Consider the following 24,406-nt stretch of genomic DNA (forward strand, 5'->3'; position numbering starts at 1 on the left):
TTAAGACATTTGGTTTGGTTTGTGCTTAAAAAGCAAGCTGTAATGCTTTTATTTTACTTTGTTGTTTTTTTTTTTGTTAAAAAAAAGCTGTTCTTTTTTGTGCACAAAGATTGGTTATGCCAAAACAAACAAAAAAACCAAAAACAAGTTTAAGAAGTAAAATTGCCTTTACTTAACAAAAAACTATGTATGCACTCTGTTCATTCTTCTTAACTCACACACACATGATATGATCAGAACCATATGTCAAAAAATTAAACACAGCAGACATATTTTCAAACTTGATAATGGCAAAATTTAGGTACATAAATAATTACACATGCAAAATTGCATAGTCTTGCCAGGGAGTGGCACCCTGAGGACTCAAAAAATAATTGGTGAACACATCCCGAACTTTTAGGCCAGAAAGGGGACGTCGCCGAGGAGGGACATATGGGGGAGGCCTACTATGATTGGTCATGACGTGATTTTGCAAATTAGTAGACAAACAATCATGTATTCTGGTGAAATTATGTAGAATTACACAGGCTTTGATCACTTCATTGATTGAAGCCTCACTCAGCTGAATTGCAGACTGAAGAACACGCCATTTGGCTACAAGAATCCCAAAGGCGCACTCAACCAGTCTCCGTGCCCTGGTAAGTCTCAAATTAAAAACCCTCCGCCGGTGGTCAAGGTTGCGCCTGGGGTAAGGCCTCATGACGTGCCTCGTCAGTTGGAAGGCCTCATCTCCAACCAAAACAAAAGGCACTGCTTCCGCATTGGAGCCTGGGAGTTGTTGTGGTGGTGGGAGGTTCAACTGGTTGTCACGTAGCCGGCGACCCATTATGGACGAATTGAAGACCCTAGAGTCTCCAGTTCGGCCATAGGCCCCAATGTCTACAATTATAAACCTGTAGTTGCTGTCAGCAACTGCTAACATAACTACAGAGAAAAACTGCTTATAATTGTAGAATTGGGAACCAGAGTTCGGCGGCTTACGCACCCTGATATGTTTCCCATCCACAGCTCCAATGCAGTTAGGGAAGTCACAAGTATTTTGGAATCCAGTGGCGATTTTGAGCCAATCATCCATTTTTGGCTCTGGCATCACAACTTCGTTAAGTTTCAGCCATATTTGGGAACAGGTTGTCCTAACAATGACTGAAATGGTAGAACGCCCAATGAGAAACTCCAGGTGTAGACCCGCATAGGACAAGCCTGTGGCCAGGAAGCTGAAAAACAAGGAAAACAAAATAAAGGAACATGAGGAATATGAAAACAGGACGAAACACAAGTGTCTAGTAAATTTTCTCTGTGATTATTGAGTAAGCAAAAAGGGACATTTCACAGTATTACTATAATCAAATATTAAACACATTTTTAGAAATGTGCTTGTGGCCTCATGTCTAAGTTAAGGAACTGAAACATAGTAGGACAAAACACATTGGCCAACACAACAAAATCTAAAAGGTCTAAATACATACCGTAAGGTTAGGAGCAGACGCTCCTCAGCAGAGATGGCTTTTCTCATCCAGGTGTCCTGATAGGTGAGTCCAGGACGTAAGATCTCCAGCAACATGTCAAAAGTCCTGATGGACATGCGAGTATACAGGAAAAATTTGTCTGGATGGGCCCTCAAAGATGAATAGAGTCTCTGGAAATGTCCTTTACTCGGGCGTTGGGTCAATAGAGGATGGACCCACAATCTTTGTCTCCTTCGCGGATCTGCATTGACCGTATATGGCTGGCCAAAGCGACGAGACAACACCCAGTGAAGCAACACCCGCTGAGTTGTGCTTAAATACACATGGTCAGACATGTTTGGGAGCTCCAAGTACCACAGCCAAAATATGCTTGAGAACATATAGGGCATATGGGAGGGGTACACCTGTTGTCGAGGGCTTAAATAGTGTTGTTAATGATGGTTTAAATGATTTGCAGGCCAGAAAACCGTTAAATGTCCATTTTGGAATGGTGCGTGGTAAAAACGCCATACGGATCACATACGGATTACACACGGACCAGTACATGCGCAAAATACGCGACCACACCTAGGCGACGCAAGAACTACGGAGAGAGATTACGGAGACATTTTGGCGTATCACGCGCGTATTACGGACGTAGAAAACGTACCGTAATGTCTTACGCCAAGTGTGACGCCGGCCTTAGAGGAATGGGTGTAGATATAGACTGAAAGTCTCATGCTATGGAATAACTAGTAACATATACTCCGTGTAATAATCATCATCTCAGGGGCTATGTGTCCGTCTGCAGTAGTCTTCCTTCTGCCTAATCGAAGTTTACCATTTTTCTCTTGTGGGATTGTCTCCCTCAGTAATACAGACTGCATGTTATGTCTGTGTATCCAGGGCTCTGCAGGCTTCCCTGGCTCTCATGTATCAGCACAGCTTCTATCCTGCACATATTTCCTCTTCATGTGTTTTGCTCCTTATGTATATCTTGTTTGTTCCCCATAAGCCTTTAGATACTTTCCCGTCTCTCTGTAGCAGTGCTACATACCTCCTCTCCACCTCCCTCCTATGATCTCAAGCTGCATACCCCCTCTCCACCTCCCTCCTATGATCTTGAGCTGCATACCCCCTCTCCACCTCCCTCCTATGGTCTTGAGCTGCATACCTCCTCTCCGCCTCCCTCCTATGGTCTCGAGCTGCATACCTCCTCTCCACCTCCCTCCTGTGATCTCTAGCTGCGTACCTCCTCTCCACCTCCCTCCTGCAATCTCGAGCTGCGTACCTCCTCTCCGCCTCCCTCCTATGATTTCGAGCTGCGTACCTCCTCTCCGCCTCCCTCCTATGATTTCAAGCTGCGTACCTCCTCTCCGCCTCTCTCCTATGATCTCGAGCTGCGTACCCCCTCTTCACCTCCCTCCTGTGATCTCGAGCTGCGTACCTCCTCTCCACCTCCCTCCTGCAATCTCGAGCTGCGTACCTCCTCTCCACCTCCCTCCTGTGATCTCGAGCTGCGTACCCCCTCTTCACCTCCCTCCTATGATCTCAAGCTGCATACCCTCTCTCCACCTCCCTCCTGTGATCTCGAGCTGCGCACCTCCTCTCCACCTCCCTCCTATGATCTCAAGCTGCGTACCTCCTCTCCACCTCCCTCCTATAATCTCGAGCTGCATACCTCCTCTTCATCTCCCTCCTGTGATCTCTAGCTGCGTACCTCCTCTCCGCCTCCCTCCTATGATTTCAAGCTGTGTACCTCCTCTCTACTTCCCTCCTGCGATCTCTAACATTGAAGGAAGGGAGGGAGAGCAGAAAGCCATCAGAAACAGTAGCAGGACGGACCTGTAACATTTTCGCAGAGCACTCGCCTACTTACAGGACTTACCTATTCTCTGCTGCAGCAAAATGGTAGAAACAACACTAAATGAATAGAAAGTTGTTTCTTTGCATTTAACAAACTAAGGAGCAATAAAAAAATTCAGTGTAAAAGTTTCCGAGAACCTATTACTATTTCCTTACATCAGCTGGTGTAATAATTGTCTTACATAGTAACTCATAAAGTACCAAACAAAAAAATACTCAATGAACAAACAAAATATATATAAAAACCACATACAATTAAAATAATTTATTAAAGTGTCACGACGACCAATAATCTGCGCATAGTTGTTATTTTTATGACTCACATCACAAACATTATCGCCCTGTGGGAAACCTGCGCAGGAATCTCCACGTTTTTTCTTGCTTTCGTGTGTACAGTAAAAGATGAAAAAAAACGTCCTCAGAGGATCAATGTTGCCCCTGAGGAAGGACGACTCTCACTATCAGCAGCAGATAGGAGTGGTTGTTCATCTTCACCTCTGCAGTCAGGAAGCAGCGGCTTGTAAGACGTCTGTCAGGATGGACGCCATGTTGTCAGGAGAGAAGATCTCAATCCAATAACCGTCGGGGTCTTCAATAAAAGTCAGCCCCTTCCTCCTCCCTGAGAGAAAGGTAAAAGAAGGTATTTATACCGGATGGTTAATTGCACAGAAGCGTCAGCGGGAGCCTGGATCGCGGGTCACCGTCCATCAGACTCACAGCTCTCATTACTTTTTTGCAGATCGGAGTCAGGTCAGTTTTTCTTGGAGGAGGACAGAAAAAAATCTCCACCTTCTCCATTATGTCAGTCCGTGAAAATCGGATCACACTCAGATGTTATCCAACTGACCCATAGACTTGCATTGCCAATTTTAATCCAACACTCAGGTCAAAATCAGACACATCTCTGAACTTTTCTGTGGACCTCAGGGTCTGAAGAAAAATAAAAAATATCAGACGTGCACAGCCCCATAGATTAACATGAGTATGAGTGCTATCTGTGAAAACCACGGACGGTGTGCACTAAGGCTGGGAATGTTACCACCCTAATGAGTAATAACGGTTTACACCTCTGCAGCACTCAGAGCTGCATTCATCATTCTGCTACTTTCTGCAGTCTGCTGCACTATACACGTCTGCGGTGTGGTACGGAGGACGTGGCCTTTACACCAGCACAGTAATTAGGCAGGAAGATGATGCCCACGTGAGAATGTTTCGGCCATCTTTCTGAATTGGTATACGGTAAGTTTCTTACCTTACAGCCACTTTTGTGCTACGAGCCTAATCTCCAGCATTTCATTAATACATTAGGTTGTTTGCTAATTGACTTTTACCGATCTGAATATATACAGCGGGTGACATAAGTATTGAACGTGTCACCAATTATCTAAGTAAATCTATTTGTAAAGGAGCAATTGACATGAAATTCTCCCCAGTTGTCGGGAACATCCAATCCGCTACATGATTGTAGGTTATGTTACATATTTCATCCAAAACTGAAGCTCCACGTAAACGTCAGGGAGATCAGTCACTGTATTGTGCCATCATAATAATACTTGTACCTTCATCAGGTTTCTCCTGGAGTGTGACCCCGAGCTGCTCAAACCTCTTGCAGGCAGTGGAGACATCTGGGACAGCAATGCCGATATGACCTGCAATCAGGGGAGCGGAGGTTACAGGAGCTGCAGTACGTGGCCAATGTCTCATAGTTGGGGTCAGCAAATAATGATTTTTTTTTTTTTATAGAAATGAGTAAATGTAGTAATCAGAAAGTAAAAAGAACAGTGTCAATGGCTGCGAGCTTGTGGGGGGACCCAGACTATATACTAGTATTCCAAATGGAGACTAAATGGGAAACAATCGGGGCCTCAGCAGAGGGGCCTGTGGTTTTCTCCTAAAAATCCATTCCCATAAGAGGCACTCTGAAGTAAGAGGCCATTTTTCCTACGTTCTCACAGCTACTTATGTCCTTTCCTATTGATATTTATGTTGTCAGGCATCTCTGGACTCTGACCAGGGCCCGTCCGCACTCTGACCAGGGCCCGTCCGCACTCTGACCAGGGCCCGTCCGCACTCTGACCAGGGCCCGATCGCACTCTGACCAGGGCCCGTCCGCACTCTGACCAGGGCCCGTCCGCACTCTGACCAGGGCCCGTCCGCACTCTGACCAGGGCCCGATCGCACTCTGACCAGGGCCCGTCCGCACTCTGACCAGGGCCCGTCCGCACTCTGACCAGGGCCCGTCCGCACTCTGACCAGGGCCCGTCCGCACTCTGACCAGGGCCCGATCGCACTCTGACCAGGGCCCGATCGCACTGTGACCAGGGCCCGTCCGCACTGTGACCAGGGCCCGATCGCACTGTGACCAGGGCCCGATCGCACTGTGACCAGGGCCCGTCCCCACTCTGCTTCTGGCAGAGAGCTAGATGTACTAGATCTAAAGTTGCAGCACATAGTGAATCCTATGGGCCAATAATCCTTGTGCCGTTCCCTATGTAACGTGACTCTACTGTCCGAGCCTTCTGGTCGATATGTTCCTGTAGTATTTGTGAATGTGTTACACCCGTTTCTTTAGCTTGCTTTCTCTCTTGGGCTATGTTCAGACTGAAATTTTGTAGGCGGTCAAAAACGCGAAGTATTTTTAAAGCAGAAAGTGAAACCGCTCCTTATTTGGGGAGTCTTGGGAGACGTGTCCCATTTCCTGGAGGGGTAACAAAGAGTTTTTGAAGCATTTTAGGAGAGTTTTATTTTCCAGATGTGTTTTGCAGCCTTCTGATTGGACAGTGCCTGGTTTGCAGCGGATCCCATCAGGAGACCCCTCAATGACATGATCTGCACTCTCTTTTTTCCAACAGAGGTTTTCAAAACCTGAAGGGGAAAAAACGTATGCATACGAACAGTAAAGACCATTAACATTGAGAAGAACTAGAAAAGACTATAGGTGAATTTTGTTATATATATATATATATATATATATATATATATATATATAAATATATAATTTTTTTTTTTTTTTGGGGGGGGCAAAAAACCCTGAGCATTTGTCTTATAGCCTTGATCCAAATCTGTATTTAATTTAATGCAATGTCTTTTTTCAGCTATGATCAGTCCAGACTGCTCCGAGGATTCCCTCCATGTGTGCATTACCGATGTGCTAACCTCTCAATGCTGATGTGTATACATATCGAGAAATGTTTCAAAGCCATACTGCAAACACCAAAAAATGATGATTGTTTTCCCGGTAGAATATTTCCACGTGTAATGTCATAGTCTGTGACTGAGGAGAAGAAACACAGAAAAGTCCTTACATGACAGAACTCACCAAAGTAAATAAGGCAGCACACTGCAGCGCTAGGGGCTACCAGGTACAAATAAAATTGGCCATTTTTATGCGCTAAACGCTCTCATTTTTCATATTTCTAGTGCAGTAATGCAGTTCAAATTTCGTATTTCAAGTTTGCATGTTTTAGCGCTGCAGTGTGCTGCCTTATTTACTTAACTATATACGAGTTGGCGACTCAAGGTTCAGCACCTGTTCACACTTAGTCTATGTTTGGATGTGCAGGTCAGGTTTTTGAAAAGAACTCACCAAAGCCCAGCGGGTCGGAGTTGCCGTTGTGAAAGGGTTTATCATCGTTCTTGCTGCCCCAGTTGCTGCAGGAAAGAGACGTGTACACATTACCTGCGGGATCCATTAGTGTGTGGTGATGTGGCCGTATTTATGGTGCTCGGCCCGACTGTGGGGTCTCCTGACCTGAACTATGAGGCTGCTCTCCCAGATCTGGAGGCCGGTTGTACGGCCGGGCACAACGTCCTGAACATGGAGCATGAATACGGACTGGTGAATGCCACAAAGTCACTAACAAAAGGACCTCATCTGTTGTGACAGTAAAGGAAATCACTTGGATTTTCCAACTAAAACCATGCAACCATGACCCAGAGACACAGTGCCGTCATAGTGTGCCACTTCAAATATGCCATGTTCGGGGCTGCCGTCAATAGTAGAAACCCACTAAGTAATGCCATTAGTTTCAGCATGCATGGTCGGAGTCCATTTTTTGTTTCCATAGACAATTTCCTTACTTACGACTTACTGTGTCAGCACGACGGTGGCTTTGCAGGAATAGGCCCAGGCCTCCCTCTCCTTCATGTCTTCTGGGATGTCCTTACTATCCTCGTAACCCATGATGTATTGTGAGAATTTCATGGAAGGGAAATCGCGCTTCAGGAGGAGTCTAAGGAGAAACGCCAACAAACCATGAGCTTCTGCTGCGTTAACAAGTGTAAATGACGGCGATATTCCCTGATCTACTAGGTTTACATCAGTCACTTAGGAAACACCTTTCACAGGGGCCGAGAATTGGGAAACGAGCGCTCATCCCTGAACATCAGCCCATGTAAATAAGTAGAATAGCAGGTTCATAGGCACAGGGGCTTCTGCAATCATTGCCGGCAGCCGCCCTCCTCGTGGAAACAGGGAACGTACTGGTGACAATATGCGTCCTGTAAGGGGGCTGCACAGTCCGGGGAATGATCATTCAGTCACCATAGAGTTGTATCAGCCTGTACAAAAGGACCTTACAAAAGCGCAGTCTACAATACTTAGCTGTCCATGTAAATGCACCGCTGTTCTCTGGTCACATCCAAAGCTGCATTTACAATGAAATGATAACATGTCAGCTTTCGAGACCCTATAGGTGGTCCTATGCTAGATATAGATGATATAAAGGGGACCTGTCCGTTGCTTCATGTTGCCCAATCAGGTCCTGACTGCACAACTGCAGGGCTTTCTCCAGCATTTCAGAGAGAATATAGTATAGAGGGAACCAGTCACCATGAAGACGGAGCCCAGTCTGCTGGCAACTATTTCTACGGTTCTCGGCACCAGATCGTTAAGGGTTTGGTGAAGGACCATAGGAATAGATGCGACTAGTCCTCATCTGGCTTCACCCCGCACAGCTCGGGATGACGGACAGGTCTCTTCTTATGAACACACGGGTGAGACATGTCAGTCACTTAGATTAGTGTAAGAGAAGTCGGCGGCAGCAGTGCTGACTACGCTTCTCTACTCCTTTCACCCATTTTGGTCCATGAGTCCGTTTTTGGAGCACACATTATGGAGGTGGCCGGCTCCATGTCCTTATCTGCACAGCGGAAGATGCAGCAGTGGCCCAATATTTACATGCACCGGCCTGCAAATTGAACCAAACTAGCACATGCTGCGATCTTTAGCAATGTGGCCCCGAGATTCGTGTGAAAAACAGCCCATGTGCGCCAGCACGTATGCCAACACTGGTCGATGTGCGCCAGCACGTATGCCAACACTGTTCCATGTGCGCCAGCATGTATGCCAACACTGTTCAATGTGCACTAGCACGTATGCGAACACTGGTCTATGTTCACTAGCACGTATGCTAACACTGGTCTATGTTCACTAGCACGTATGCCAACACTGTTCCATGTGCACTAGCACGTATGCTCACACTGGTCCATGTGCACTAGCACGTATGCCAACACTGGTCCATGTGCACTAGCACGTATGCTCACACTGGTCCATGTGCACTAGCACGTATGCTCACACTGGTCTATGTGCTGCATTTGGGCCAACACATGAATGACTCTGTGCAGCTCCGTGTGACCATCTGCGAACTGGACGAGCACAGGAGCTGCCTGCTATTCACATGTAGACCAACGCATGCTGCGATCATTACCCCACATCGACCAATATCACATGCGCATTAACATATAGGATAACATTGGTTCTGTCTGAATTCCACATGGACAGAAAATACGATCATCTGAACGCACCCACATGGAGTGACGTCTTGACTGACCGATGTAACCACTGAAAGACATTTGTAATATTCAACAGGTCACCATTGTTGAACACTTACCTCATTCCAAGACATTTATTGTAAAATTTCAGGGATTTCTGGGGATCTTTAATCCGGAGCATGGTCTGCTGGAATATGAAGTCCTAAAATGGCCATAAATAAACAACATGTATTTAATAGCGCTATACAGTGGGTACGGAAAGTATTCAGACCCCTTTTCACTCTTTGTTTCATTGCAGCCATTTGGTAAATGCAAAAAAGTTCATTTTTTCTCATTAATGCACACTCTGCACCCCATCTTCACTGAAAAAAACACACAGAAATGTAGAAAGTTTAGCAAATTTATTAAAAAAGAAAATCTGAAATCACATGGTCATAAGTATTCAGCCCCTTTGCTCAGACACTCATATGTAAGTCACATGCTGTCCATTTCCTTGTGATCCTCCTTGAGGCATGTCCAACACGTCCAGATAATTCAGGTACCGGAAAAATCGGTACCGGAATTATCCGTGTCCGTGTGCTCACGTGGCACATCAGTGTGGCACACGTGCGGCATCTGTGTGCCGCCCGTGTGCCTATTGGGTACCACACGCACCGTGCAGGAGACAGCGCTACAGTTAAGCGCTGTCCCCTGCATCTGGTGCTGAAGCCGCCATTCATTTCTTCTCTCCAGCAGCGTTCGCTGGAGAGAAGATATGAAAAATCTTTTTTTTTTTTTTCGGTGTTTAAAAAAAAATCCCTGTCCCCAACCCCCTCCCACCCCCTGTGCACCTTCCCGCTGTTAATAAAATACTTACCCGGCTCCCTCGCTGCCTCCTCTCCTCCCCTATGGGAGGTGGAGCCGCATATTCATCACTGTAATGGGCGGCACTACGTGACCGCTCATACAGGAGAAGCTGCGGCAAGGACAGGAAGCAGCGAGGGAGCCGGGTAATTATTTTATTAACAGCGGGGTGGGGGGAGGGGGGCACACAGGGAGTAGGAAGGGGTTGGGGACAGGGATAATTTTTTTAAACAGCAAAAAAAAAAAAAAGAAGATTTTTCATATCTTCTCTCCAGCGAACGCTGCTGGAGAGAAGAAATGAATGGTGGCTTCAGCACCACGCTGGGGGGACAGCACTTACTGTAGCGCTGTCTCCTGCACGGCACACGGACTGCACACAGACAGCATCCGTGTGCGGTACGTGTTTGTAATACGTGCGCTCCCACGAACACTGCTATGTCTCCGTGTTTTTCAGACGGACACACGGTCCGTGAAAACACGCAGTTGGAGTGCCCCCAGACGCAGGGCCGCGGGTTACTCGGTACCGGTCCTCTGCTGGCTCAGTCCTGGGGATGTCACAGTGGCGGGACCCGGTCCGTGACCCTGCTAAGGGGCGTCCAATGAAAGGTGATACGAGTCTGTCAAGGTTTTGTGACACCACCTGTGGTATTCGGTCAGGGTGACCGACGCTGCTTGGGGTCCACTGGGGTGATGTGATGGCAGCTAGATGGTTTACCTTCCCACAGGTGAAGTAGGTCCCCAGGGCTTCCCAGTAAGGTGGATGGTGATGGTGTGAGGTGCAGGTAATAACGAGGACACAAGGTTGCAGTCTCTTTACCTCTTTACTGAAGACTTCAGGATCCTCAATCCAGAGCACTGTCAACAGGGCTGTCTGAGACCGGCCGGTCCGAAGGCACATCCAGAGTTCCCTTTGCAGGTGGAAATCGTTGCCTACCACTAGCGCCTGTGTGTTGTAGTGCTTCCTTGCTGAGCATTCGGGATAGTCCTCACAACTTCTATTCTCGTTCGTTCCAGTTCTTTCTAGTTCTTTCTATTCTCCGTCCCCCAGGTTTGTTATGGCTGGGACGCGCCTGTTTGACGGGTAGGCTCGGAGCTCTTCCGCCCCTCTCCACGGTTGCCCTCTATGTCTGCTTAGGTGATGTAATGTAGACAGCCAACCTATAATTAACTGTCCTGCGGTATTTGAAGTAAGGCATAAAGTCAGTTACTTCCTCTGTGTTCCGGTCACCGGCTACGCACCTCAGTAGGATGTTGCCGTTCTCCGGGCACGACTCCTACTGGCTCTCCTGTTGTGAATTCTGTTGTTAAGCTCCCTCCTGTGGTCATGAATGGTACTTCGGCTGGTTCTGTCCATGGACTTCCTCTGGTGGTTGTGAGTGGAGCTGCGGCTTCTGAGGTTCCTTCCACAGGTGACGAGGTTAATTCGTTAGCTGGCTGCTCTATTTAACTCCACCTAGATCTTTGCTCCATGCCACCTGTCAATGTTCCAGTATTGGTCTAGTTCGCTCCTGGATCGTTCTTGTGACCTGTCTTCCCAGCAGAAGCTAAGTTCCTGCTTGTTTTTCTCTGTTTGCTATTTTTTCTGTCCAGCTTGCTATTTTGATTTTTGTCTTGCTTGCTGGAAGCTCTGGGACGCAGAGGGAGCGCCTCCGCACCGTGAGTCGGTGCGGAGGGTCTTTTTGCGCCCTCTGCGTGGTCTTTTTGTAGTTTTTTGTGCTGACCGCAAAGTTACCTTTCCTATCCTCTGTCTGTTCAGTAAGTCGGGCCTCACTTTGCTAAATCTATTTCATCTCTGTGTTTGTAATTTTCATCTTAACTCACAGTCATTATATGTGGGGGGCTGCCTGTTCCTTTGGGGAATTTCTCTGAGGCAAGGTAGGCTTTATTTTTCTATCTTTAGGGCTAGCTAGTTCCTTAGGCTGTGACGAGGCGCCTAGGGAGCGTCAGGAGCGCTCCACGGCTATTTCTAGTGTGTGTGATAGGATTAGGGATTGCGGTCTGCGGTCAGCAGAGTTCGCACGTCTCAGAGCTTGTCCTGTATTATTAGTAACTATCAGGTCATTCCATGTGCTCTTAACCACCAGGTCCATTATTGTCCTGACCACCAGGTCATAACAGTACAGGTGGTCCAAAGTACTAATGCATCTCAATAGAGGGATAAGAGAAGTTCTGAGACCATTTTTTTTTCTTTGCAGTGTGTTTTGTCTCTCTTTTCCCCTTTACCTCTGGGTGGTTCAGGATTCAGGTGTAGATATGGACATTCAAGGTCTGTCCTCTTGTATGGATAATCTCACTGCAAGGGTACAAAACATTCAAGATTTTGTGGTTCAGAATCCGATGTTAGAGCCTAGGATTCCGATTCCTGATTTGTTTTTTGGGGATAGATCTAAGTTTCTGAATTTCAAAAACAATTGTAAATTGTTTCTTGCTTTGAAACCTCGCTCCTCGGGTGACCCTGTTCAACAAGTGAAAATCATTATTTCTTTGTTACGTGGCGACCCTCAAGACTGGGCATTTTCCCTTGCGCCAGGAGATCCGGCATTGCGTGATGTTGATGCGTTTTTTCTGGCGCTTGGATTGCTTTATGATGAACCAAATTCAGTGGATCAGGCAGAAAAAATCTTGCTGGCTCTGGGTCAGGGTCAGGATGAGGTAGAGATATATTGTCAGAAGTTTAGGAAGTGGTCTGTACTCACTCAGTGGAATGAATGTGCGCTGGCAGCAATTTTCAGAAAGGGTCACTCTGAAGCCCTTAACCCCTTCATGACCAGGGGATTTTTCGTTTTTCCGTGTTCGTTTTTCGCTCCCCTCCTTCCCAGAGCCATAACTTTTTTATTTTTCCGTCAATTTGGCCATGCGAGGGCTTATTTTTTGCGGGACGAGTTGTACTTTTGAACGACATCATTGGTTTTAGCATGTCGTGTACTAGAAAATGGGAAAAAAATTCCAAGTGCGGTGAAATTGCAAAAAAAGTGCAATCCCACATTGGTTTTTTGTTTGGCTTTTTTGCTAGGTTCACTAAATGCTAAAAATGACCTGCCATTATGATTCTCCAGGTCATTACGAGTTCATAGACACCAAACATGACTAGGTTATTTTTTATCTAAGTGGTGAAAAAAAATTCCAAACTTTGCTAAAAAAAAAAAAAAAAAAAAAAATTGCGCCATTTTCCGATACTCGTAGCGTCTCCATTTTTCGTGATCTGGGGTCGGTTGAGGGCTTATTTTTTGCGTGCCGAGATGACGTTTTTAATGATAGCATTTCGGTGCAGATACGTTCTTTTGATCGCCCGTTATTGCATTTTAATGCAATGTCGCGGCGACCAAAAAAACGTAATTCTGGCGTTTCGAGTTTTTTTCCCGCTACGCTGTTTAGCGATCAGGTTAATACTTTTTTTTATTTGATAGATCGGGCAATTCTGAGCGCGGCGATACCAAATATGCGTAGATTTGATATTTTTTTTATTGATTTATTTTGATTGGGGCGAAAGGGGGGTGATTTAAACTTTTATGTTTTTTTTATTTTTTTCACATTTTTTTAAACTTTTTTTTTTAACTTTTGCCATGCTTCAATAGCCTCCATGAGAGGCTAGAAGCAGGCACAAGCCGATCGGCTCTGCTACATAGCAGCGATCTGCTGATCGCTGCTATGTAGCAGAATTGCACGTGTGCTGTGAGCGCCGACCACAGGGTAGCGCTCACAGCGACGGGCAATCAGTAACCATAGAGGTCTCAAGGACCTCTATGGCTACAATGGAGACGCATCGCCGACCCCCGGACATGTGACGGGGGTCGGCGATGACGTCATTTCCGGCCGCCCGGCCGGAAGCGGTAGTTAAATGCCGCTGTCTGCGTTTGACAGCGGCATTTAACTAGTTAATAGGTGCGGGCAGATCGCGATTCTGCCCGCGCCTATTACGGGCACATGTCAGCTGTTCAAAACAGCTGACATGTCCCGGCTTTGGTGCGGGCTCACCGCGGAGCCCTGCATCAAAGCAGGGGAGCCGGCATCGGACGGTATAGTACGTCCGATGCCGGTAAGGGGTTAAGGATGTCATGGTGGGATTTCCCATGCCTGCTGGTCTGAATGAGTCTATGTCTTTGGCCATTCAGATCGATCGACGCTTGCGTGAGCGTAAAGTTGTGCACCATTTGGCGGTATTATCTGAGCATAGACCTGAGCCTATGCAATGTGATAGGACTTTGACCAGAGCTGAACGGCAAGAACACAGACGTCGGAATGGGCTGTGTTTTTACTGTGGTGATTCCACTCATGCTATCTCCGATTGTCCTAAGCGCACTAAGCGTTTTGCTAGGTCTGCCACCATTGGTGCGGTACAGTCGAAATTTCTTTTGTCCGTTTCTCTGATTTGCTCTTTGTCATCCTATTCTGTTATGGCATTTGTGGATTCAGGCGCTGCCCTGAATTTGATGGACTTGGAGTTTGCTAGGCGCTGTGGTTTTTTCTTGGAGCCCTTGCAGTATCCTATTCCATTGAGAGGAATTGATGCTACGCCTTTGGCCAAGAATAAGCCCCAGTACTGGACCCAATTGACCATGTGCATGGCTCCTGCACATCAGGAGGATATTCGCTTTTTGGTGTTGCATAATCTGCATGATGTGGTCGTTTTGGGGTTGCCATGGCTACAGGTCCATAATCCAGTATTGAATTGGAAATCTATGTCTGTGTCCAGCTGGGGTTGTCAGGGGGTACATGGTGATGTTCCATTTTTGTCTATTTCGTCATCCACCCCTTCTGAAGTCCCGGAGTTTTTGTCGGATTACCGGGATGTATTTGATGAGCCCAAATCCAGTGCCCTACCTCCTCATAGGGATTGCGATTGTGCTATCAATTTGATTCCTGGTAGTAAGTTTCCTAAGGGCCGACTGTTCAATTTATCTGTGCCAGAACACGCCGCTATGCGGAGTTATATAAAGGAATCCTTGGAGAAGGGTCATATTCGCCCGTCGTCGTCACCATTGGGAGCAGGGTTCTTTTTTGTGGCCAAGAAGGATGGTTCTTTGAGACCTTGTATTGATTACCGCCTTCTTAATAAGATCACAGTCAAATTTCAGTACCCTTTGCCGCTGCTGTCTGATTTATTTGCTCGGATTAAGGGGGCTAGTTGGTTCACCAAGATAGATCTTCGTGGTGCGTATAATCTTGTGCGTATTAAACAGGGCGATGAATGGAAAACAGCATTTAATACGCCCGAGGGCCATTTTGAGTACCTGGTTATGCCATTCGGGCTTTCCAATGCTCCATCAGTATTTCAGTCCTTTATGCATGACATCTTCCGAGAGTACCTGGATAGATTCCTGATTGTATATTTGGATGATATTTTGGTCTTCTCGGATGATTGGGAGTCTCACGTGAAGCAGGTCAGAATGGTGTTCCAGTTCCTTCGTGCTAATTCTTTGTTTGTGAAGGGGTCAAAGTGTCTCTTTGGTGTTCAGAAGGTTTCATTTTTGGGTTTCATTTTTTCCCCTTCTACTATCGAGATGGACCCTGTTAAAGTCCAGGCCATTTATGATTGGACTCAGCCGACATCTGTGAAGAGTCTGCAAAAGTTCCTGGGCTTTGCTAATTTTTATCGTCGCTTCATCAGTAATTTTTCTAGTGTTGCTAAACCGTTGACTGATTTGACCAAGAAGGGTGCTGATGTGGTCAATTGGTCTTCTGCGGCTGTGGAAGCTTTTCAGGAGTTGAAGCGTCGTTTTTCTTCTGCCCCTGTGTTGTGCTCGCCAGATGTTTCGCTCCCGTTTCAGGTCAAGGTTGATGCTTCTGAGATTGGAGCAGGAGCTGTTTTGTCGCAAAGAAGTTCTGATGGCTCGGTGATGAAACCATGTGCCTTCTTTTCTAGAAAGTTTTCGCCTGCTGAGCGCAATTATGATGTTGGCAATCGAGAGTTGTTGGCCATGAAGTGGGCATTCGAGGAGTGGCGTCATTGGCTTGAAGGAGCCAAGCATCGCATGGTGGTCTTGATGGATCACAAGAATTTGACTTATCTCGAGTCTGCCAAACGGTTGAATCCTAGACAGGCTCGTTGGTCGCTATTTTTCTCCCGTTTTGATTTTGTGGTTTCGTACCTTCCGGGCTCTAAGAATGTGAAGGCTGATGCCCTGTCAAGGAGTTTTGTGCCCGACTCTCCGGGTGTTTCTGAGCCGGCGGGTATTCTCAAAGAGGGGGTAATTTTGTCTGCCATCTCCCCTGATTTGCGGCGGGTGCTGCAAAAATTTCAGGCTGATAGACGTGACCGTTGCCCAGCGGAGAAACTGTTTGTCCCTGATAAATGGACTAGTAGAGTTATCTCTGAGGTTCATTGTTCGGTGTTGGCTGGTCATCCTGGAATCTTTGGTACCAGAGATTTGGTGGCTAGATCCTTTTGGTGGCCGTCTTTGTCGCGGGATGTGCGTTCTTTTGTGCAGTCCTGTGGGATTTGTGCTCGGGCTAAGCCCTGCTGTTCTCGTGCCAGTGGGTTGCTTTTGCCCTTGCCGATCCCGAAGAGGCCCTGGACGCATATTTCTATGGATTTTATTTCGGATCTCCCTGTCTCTCAAAAGATGTCGGTCATTTGGGTGGTTTGTGATCGCTTCTCTAAGATGGTCCATTTGGTACCCTTGTCTAAATTGCCTTCCTCCTCTGATTTGGTGCCATTGTTTTTCCAGCATGTGGTTCGTTTACATGGTATCCCGGAGAACATAATTTCGGACAGAGGTTCCCAGTTTGTTTCGAGGTTTTGGCGATCCTTTTGTGCTAGGATGGGCATTGATTTGTCTTTTTCCTCGGCTTTCTATCCTCAGACAAATGGCCAAACCGAACGTTCTAATCAGACTTTGGAAACATATCTGAGATGCTTTGTTTCTGCTGATCAGGATGATTGGGTGTCCTTTTTGCCTTTGGCTGAGTTCGCCCTTAATAATCAGGCCAGCTCGGCTACTTTGGTTTCGCCGTTTTTCTGCAATTCTGGTTTCCATCCTCGTTTCTCTTCAGGGCAGGTTGAGTCTTCGGACTGTCCTGGTGTAGATACTGTGGTGGATAGGTTGCAGCAGATTTGGACTCATGTGGTGGACAATTTGACATTGTCCCAGGAGAAGGCTCAACATTTCGCTAACCGCCGGCGCTGTGTGGGTCCCCGACTTTGTGTTGGGGATTTGGTTTGGTTGTCGTCTCGTTATGTTCCTATGAAGGTTTCCTCTCCTAAGTTTAAGCCTTGTTTCATTGGTCCGTATAAGATTTCTGAGGTTCTCAATCCTGTGTCATTTCGTTTGACCCTTCCAGCTTCTTTTGCCATCCATAATGTATTCCATAGGTCGTTGTTGCGGAGATACGTGGCGCCTGTGGTTCCATCCGTTGATCCTCCTGCCCCAGTGTTGGTTGAGGGGGAGTTGGAGTATGTGGTGGAGAAGATTTTGGATTCTCGTATTTCGAGACGGAAACTCCAGTACCTGGTCAAGTGGAAGGGTTATGGTCAGGAAGATAATTCCTGGGTCTTTGCCTCTGATGTTCATGCTGCCGATCTGCTTCGTGCCTTTCATTTGGCTCGTCCTGGTCGGCCTGGGGGCTCTGGTGAGGGTTCGGTGACCCCTCCTCAAGGGGGGGGGTACTGTTGTGAATTCTGTTGTTAAGCTCCCTCCTGTGGTCATGAATGGTACTTCGGCTGGTTCTGTCCATGGACTTCCTCTGGTGGTTGTGAGTGGAGCTGCGGCTTCTGAGGTTCCTTCCACAGGTGACGAGGTTAATTCGTTAGCTGGCTGCTCTATTTAACTCCACCTAGATCTTTGCTCCATGCCACCTGTCAATGTTCCAGTATTGGTCTAGTTCGCTCCTGGATCGTTCTTGTGACCTCTCTTCCCAGCAGAAGCTAAGTTTCTGCTTGTTTTTCTCTGTTTGCTATTTTTTCTGTCCAGCTTGCTATTTTGATTTTTGTCTTGCTTGCTGGAAGCTCTGGGACGCAGAGGGAGCGCCTCCGCACCGTGAGTCGGTGCGGAGGGTCTTTTTGCGCCCTCTGCGTGGTCTTTTTGTAGTCTTTTGTGCTGACCGCAAAGTTACCTTTCCTATCCTCTGTCTGTTCAGTAAGTCGGGCCTCACTTTGCTAAATCTATTTCATCTCTGTGTTTGTAATTTTCATCTTAACTCACAGTCATTATATGTGGGGGGCTGCCTGTTCCTTTGGGGAATTTCTCTGAGGCAAGGTAGGCTTCATTTTTCTATCTTTAGGGCTATCTAGTTCCTTAGGCTGTGACGAGGCGCCTAGGGAGCGTCAGGAGCGCTCCACGGCTATTTCTAGTGTGTGTGATAGGATTAGGGATTGCGGTCAGCAGAGTTCCCACGTCTCAGAGCTTGTCCTGTATTATTAGTAACTATCAGGTCATTCCGTGTGCTCTTAACCACCAGGTCCATTATTGTCCTGACCACCAGGTCATAACACTCTCCTTTGTGCTTGATCTCGTTTCTCACTGTCCACAATATCCTTCGCTTCGTGTCCTTTCTTTAGATGCCGCCGCAAGGTAGTGCAGGCGCGGCTCCGTAACGTTCTGCCTTGTCGCTAGGTACCTGCCAGGTTCCCACGCCTGACAGGGACCCCCCTGAATCTTCCCCGCAACACCCCCTGCCACGGGATGTTGCCTGGACAAAACCCAGTCAGCTTCTAACTAACTTCCTATCCAACCCCCAGTTTTACCAGTGTGAGGAGTGGCCTAATAAATAGAACCTTTTGCTCCCCCTAGTGGCCGGAGTGTGAAGTGTAGTGTGTGCTTGTGATACCTGGTCAGATGAACTCCTTTAGTGCCATCAGACGTACCATCACTCCCCTTAGCGGCAGAGCGACGTTACTGCAATGACCAGGTCTCTGAGGCGCTGCACTGACATGTGCAGAGACACATTGATTTTAATGTGTCTACGTGAGTCAGTGAAACCGGCCTGAGATGGTTCTACTCCTTCATTAGAGTCCGGCTGTGTGTAATTAAACTGACAGGACTTGATTTGGAAAGGCGCACACCTGTCTATCTAAGGCTACTTTCACACTAGCGTCAGCCCATCGCAGTGCGTCGGGCCGACGTACCGACGCATCCTGTGACAACGCAGCACAACGGGGGCAGCGGATGCATTATTACAACGCATCCGCTGCCCCATTGTGAGTTGCAGGTAGGAGGGGGCGGAGTTACGGCCGCACATGCACGGTCGGAAATGGCGGACAAGACGCACAAAAAAAGTTACATGTAACGTTTTTTCTTCCAACGGTCCGTCACAACACCACGCAACCGTCGCACGACGGTTGTGACGTGTGGCAATGCGTCGCTAACGTTAGTCTATGGGGAAAAAACGCATCCTGCAGCCAACTTTGCAGGATGCGTTTTTTAACCAAAACGACGCATTGCGACGTGCGTCGCACGACGCTAGTGTGAAAGTAGCCTAAGACCTCACAGCCCACAGTGCATGTCAGACCAAATGAGAATCATGAGATCAAAGGAACTGGCCAAGGAGCTCAGAGACAGAATTGTGGCAAGGCACAGATCTGGCCAAGGTTACATCAGAATGTCTGCAGTACTCAAGGTTCCTAAGAGCACAATGGCCTCCATAATCCTTAAATGGAAGAAGTTTGGGACCACCAGAAGTCTTCCTAGAACTGGCCGTCCAGCCAAACTGAGCAATCATGGGAGAAGAGCCTTGGTGAGAGAGATGAAGAAGAACCCCAAGATCACTGTGGCTGAGCTCCAGAGATGCAGTAGGGAGATGGGAGAAAGTTCCACAAAGTCAAATATCACTGCAGCCTCCACCAGTCGGGCCTTTATGGCAGAGTGGCCCGACGGAAGCCTCTCCTTAGTGAAAGACATATGAAAGCTGCACAGAGTTTCCCACAAAACACATGAAGGACTCCAGACTATGATAAATAAGATTCTCTGGTCTGGTGAGATGAAGATAGACCTTTCTGGTGATAATTCTAAGCGGTATGTGTGGAGAAAAGCAGGCACTGCTCATCACCTGCCCAATACAATCCTAACAGTGAAACATGGTGGGGGCAGCATCATGCTATGGGGGTGTTTTTCAGCTGCAGGGACAGGACGTCTGGTTGCCATTGAAGGAAATACGAATGCAGCCAAGTACAGCGATATCCTGGATGAAAACCTCTTCCAGAGTGCTCTGAACCTCAGACTGGGCCGAAGGTTCACCTTCCAACAAGACAATGACCCTAAGCACACAGCTAAAATAACAAAGGAGTGGCTTCAGAACAACTCTGTGACCATTCTTGACTGGCCCAGCCAGAGTCCTGACCTAAACCCAATGGAGCATCTCTGGAGAGACCGCCTGTCTCCTTCCCCATAATCCTGTAGAATGTAAGCACGCAAAGGCAGGGTCCTCTTCCCTCTGTACCAGTCTGTCATTGTTAGTTTTGTTTACTGTAAGTGATATTTTTATTTTGATGTAACCCATTCTCATGTACAGCACCATGGAATTAATGGTGCTATATAAATAAATAATAATAATAATAAAAATGGTGTCCACCAACGTTCACCATCCAACCTGACGGAACTGGAGAGGATCTGTAAGGAAGAATGGCCGAGGATCCAAAAATCCAGGGGTGAAAAACTTGTTGTATCATTCCCAAGAAGACTCATGGCTGTGCTAGCTCAAAAGGGGCTTCTCCTCAATACTGAGCCAAAGGGCTGAAGACTTATGACAATGGGAGATTTCAGTTTTTCTTTAATACATTTGCAAAAATTTCTACATTTGTCTTTTTTTCAGTCAAGATGGGGTGCAGAGTGGACATTAATGAGAAAAAATGAACTTTTTAGCATTTACCAAATGGCTGCAACAAAGAGTGAAAAATTTAAAGGGATCTGAATACTTTCTGTACCCACTGTAGTTATAAACAGAATGGACTTTACAGCAGTTTTCTGGAGTGAAAAAAGTTGTAACTAAATAGGGGCCACACACAAAAAGCCCCTCAGAAAACATAACATTTTTGACTTTAGGTCCTCTCCAAATAATTATATATAAATTTTAAGGAATATTCCCGAGATTATAAATATTTGTCACATTTCGGGCTACGTTCAGACCTGGCAGACTAATTAGGAATTTTCAAAGCAGGTCACAAATGAAGAACCAAGTTTACAGATCGAAGCTGAAAAAGACATTTACAGGGCTCTATTCATAACACATATGGTAACAATGTGGACTTGAGGGCACCATTCAGCTATTTTGCTAATCTGCAGAATGTCTGTTATATTACACATTACTATGGATAAAGTATGTGCCCCCGACATCCACCTCCGGGGGCTTCACTGTCCTCATCTACATCCATAGACATTAATATGGAGAAAGTATGTGCCCCCGACATCCACCTCCGGGGGCTTCACTGTCCTCATCTACATCAATAGACGATATAGAAAAGTGAAAAGTATGTGTCCCCTCCCACACCCCTGGATTTGTGGGGTCTGACCCTGATGTTGGGGTAAGGTCAGAACATGATGTTGAGGGTTGAGGGGGCGGGCTCACAATCTCCATTATTGGTGATGGATGGTGTCACGATAATATGAATATACCATGTTTTGAGTATATACCTAAAAGGTCCATGGCTTTTCAGACACACGCCGTGGGTTTTTCCGCCCCCCCCCCCCCTCTTCACTCTCTTAGCCTGCAGGCAACTCCCTCCCCCCCCCCCCCCGCTATATGGTGTAATGTGAGACCAGCTGCCAGGAATTTTTATGGCTTGGTGCTGCTAGAGCCAGGCTCTCCTTAAACCCCTTATTCCCCCCTCCCGCCTAACACCAGCCAAAACTGGTACAGAAAATGCATGGCATTCTATTGTTCTCTTAAAGTTACGTATACTGGCACCAATCATGGCTAGAGATATAAGGATTATATATTCCAGATGTCCATCGAGAGATCTATAGCTCACTGAAATCGCTAAGAGCTAAACCCAACAAGTTGCAAGGAGCGGATTTCTCCGTAAGTGGGTCATGTATCTATGCCGTGTTTATACTTAAAAGAACCCCCCTGACGTGGTACACATCCTGATCATTGTGTCGTTCTCATACGAGATTCATACGAGTTATGTATACAAATGGTTTGTCATAACTCTAAGAAAAGGGAGGATTGAGCCTCTGAGTGAGGTCACCACAGGGGGAGTGCCTTGGTTTTAGGCTGGGAAATAAGTGAGTGAGACAGCAGTCGTCAGTGTCTTTGTCCAGGGTCTAGCTGCGAGACAGGGGTGAAATGCATCTTGATGTGTCCGCTGAGCACATGGTCAGCCATGAGATGAAATGATCTGAACGAAATGTGCTTTTTCAGCTTTAATCCCATTTTATTTGTAATTGTACTGTACATACGATAATGCTCTACTTTTATAATATCTTTTTATACTTCTGTAAACACTGCCTACCTTTTGGAGTAAAATATATAAAATTACTAGCTTTGTCTCTCCTTGCTCTATAACATACTGTCACATCCTCTGAAGTGAATTACGCTACTAATTTGAGTTGGCTCCGGACCTGTTAATAATTAAGAAATCGGAGCTGGTGTCAGCGGATTTGTCCTGTGCGTTTGGGAGGCTTTGTAGCGGCTGGCGGTGTTGATAATTATTGTTCCAGCCTGAGTGGGAGTAGTTATATCGCCCTTTCTTGCAGTGTGCCCACTAGCCAGTACAGAGTAAGGCAGCCTTTCTGTCGACTAATTATCCTAGGTGCAGTACCCCGTCTGACCTGAGGGTAAGGGGGGGTGCCAGAGAGCTGCAGGTTCCAAACCGGAACTGGAAAGTGGGATATAGACAAAGCCCTTTCAGAAAGAACCAGGGGCAACCAAACAACCCCGGTTCATGACAAATTGGTGACAGGTGGAGATGATACAGGTATCCTCCCCGTGAACTGTGAGATGGGTTGGGGCTCTGTGCGGCCGCTCATGTTCTCTCCCCTTCCATGTCTGTATGGGTCTCTGTGCGGCCACTCATGTTCTCCCCTCCATGTCTGTATGAGGCTCTGTGTGGCCGCTCATGTTCTCCTCCTCCATGTCTGTATGGGGCTCTGTGCGGCCGCTCATGTTCTCCTCCTCCATGTCTGTATGGGGCTCTGTGCGGCCGCTCATGTTCTCCCCTCCATGTCTGTATGGGGCTCTGTGCGGCCGCTCATGTTCTCTCCTTCATGTCTGTATGGGGCTCTGTGTGGCCGCTCATGTTCTCTCCTCCATGTCTGTATGGGGCTCTGTGCGGCCGCTCATGTTCTCCCCTCCATGTCTGTATGGGTCTCTGTGCGGCCGCTCATGTTCTCCCCTCCATGTCTGTATGGGGCTCTGTGCGGCCGCTCATGTTCTCTCCTCCATGTCTGTATGGGGCTCTGTGCGGCCGCTCATGTTCTCTCCTCCATGTCTGTATGGGGCTCTGTGCGACCGCTCATGTTCTCCCTACATGTCTGTATGGGCCTCTGTGCGGCCGCTCATGTTCTCTCCTCCATGTCTGTATGGGGCTCTATGCGGCCGCTCATGTTCTCTCCTCCATGTCTGTATGCACCTTGTGCATTGGGCACAGTCATGGGGGAGACAGATAAAGGTCTTCTCCAAACTGTTTCCACAAAGCTGAAGCTACAATTGTCCACAATGTCTTGTGCTGAAGATTAAGATTCTCCATCACTAGAACTAAGTGAACTTCTGACATTAAACCTTCATATAGATTGGCCCTCATGCTATCTGAAGCCCTCGGGCTCCATGTTCTCCCTCCTTGTCTTCCTCGGTTGTAACCTGACACACAGGATGATGGCAGTATTAGTCCTGTAGGACGCCATCACTGTGATCTGTTGTGAATGAAGGTGTGTGCTCCATTACATGTAATTGAATCTGGGTCACATCGTGGTATAATAACCGTGCGATTATAAGTGCGGGGTTGGAGCAGCGCTGGGCTTCCTGTTGGACCGGTGTCAGGCGGTGGGAACCTCCCTGCATTTTACCACTGACCTCACTGCAATGCTCTGTCATTTCACTCGGTGTGTACAGCAATATAATAATAAATATATATAAGAATAAATACGCACGTACAATAAAAGTTTCTGACACTTTTGCTGACGGATTCGCCATCTGTGCCTTCTTTTCTGTGTATGGCAGTAATATATGGAAGCAGCAGAATGAAAATGAAAATGTTTATTACTATTATCATGAACTTGCGGCTCTCTGACTATTGTGCAAGTACAGCCCACAGCAGCGTAACCTGCCTGGAGTTGTAGCTTTACAGCAGGCAGCCGCCAACACCGAGCCTGGCCTGCAGTGTACGTGTGGTGTGTACAGGGTGCGCACAGACAGTACCTGGGTCGCGGAGTCCACATCGCTGAGCTCCGGCGTCTCCTCCATGTCTATTGCCAGCACTGATGTCAGTGACGCCCGAGTCACGCCCGTCATGGGTTACACACTGCAGTTCTGTACACGCCCGCTGATGATGATTAATCCCTGCTCCTGTCACTTCATTCAGTGATTCACTGTGAAGAAGAACAAAGAGA

At 47.2% G+C, this 24,406-nt stretch overlaps 2 protein-coding genes across 2 annotated transcripts; both read right to left on the reverse strand.

The window, feature by feature from the left end:
• Window positions 1-13: 13 nt before the first annotated feature.
• Window positions 14-1,679, reverse strand: LOC138681071 (uncharacterized). Its single transcript, XM_069768305.1, has 2 exons — window positions 1,467-1,679; window positions 14-1,214 (listed from the first exon to the last, which is right to left on the reverse strand). The coding sequence occupies exons 1-2, from the start codon at window positions 1,580-1,582 to the stop codon at window positions 314-316; spliced, it is 1,017 nt and encodes a 338-aa protein (XP_069624406.1). The 5' UTR covers window positions 1,583-1,679; the 3' UTR covers window positions 14-313.
• A 1,882-nt stretch (window positions 1,680-3,561) lies between these two features.
• LOC138681073 (lactoylglutathione lyase-like) lies at window positions 3,562-24,368 on the reverse strand. Its single transcript, XM_069768306.1, has 6 exons — window positions 24,216-24,368; window positions 9,203-9,285; window positions 7,403-7,543; window positions 6,898-6,962; window positions 4,871-4,960; window positions 3,562-3,930 (listed from the first exon to the last, which is right to left on the reverse strand). The coding sequence occupies exons 1-6, from the start codon at window positions 24,306-24,308 to the stop codon at window positions 3,815-3,817; spliced, it is 588 nt and encodes a 195-aa protein (XP_069624407.1). The 5' UTR covers window positions 24,309-24,368; the 3' UTR covers window positions 3,562-3,814.
• Window positions 24,369-24,406: the final 38 nt, after the last annotated feature.

This window comes from Ranitomeya imitator, chromosome 5 (assembly GCF_032444005.1).
Source record: "Ranitomeya imitator isolate aRanImi1 chromosome 5, aRanImi1.pri, whole genome shotgun sequence".
In the NCBI taxonomy this organism is placed as follows: domain Eukaryota; kingdom Metazoa; phylum Chordata; class Amphibia; order Anura; family Dendrobatidae; genus Ranitomeya; species Ranitomeya imitator.

Excerpts from the sequence above, each read along its gene's own strand:
- LOC138681071 (XM_069768305.1), bottom strand. The coding sequence starts at position 1,582 with ATGTCCATCAGGACTTTTGACATGTTGCTGGAGATCTTACGTCCTGGA. Across the intron at positions 1,215-1,466 it reads CGTCTGCTCCTAACCTTACG|CTTCCTGGCCACAGGCTTGT; the intron begins GTATGTATTTAG and ends CTTGTTTTTCAG.
- LOC138681073 (XM_069768306.1), bottom strand. The coding sequence starts at position 24,308 with ATGACGGGCGTGACTCGGGCGTCACTGACATCAGTGCTGGCAATAGAC. Across the intron at positions 7,544-9,202 it reads AATAAATGTCTTGGAATGAG|ACTCCTCCTGAAGCGCGATT; the intron begins GTAAGTGTTCAA and ends GTTTCTCCTTAG. Across the intron at positions 4,961-6,897 it reads CTCCGACCCGCTGGGCTTTG|GTCATATCGGCATTGCTGTC; the intron begins GTGAGTTCTTTT and ends CCCTGATTGCAG.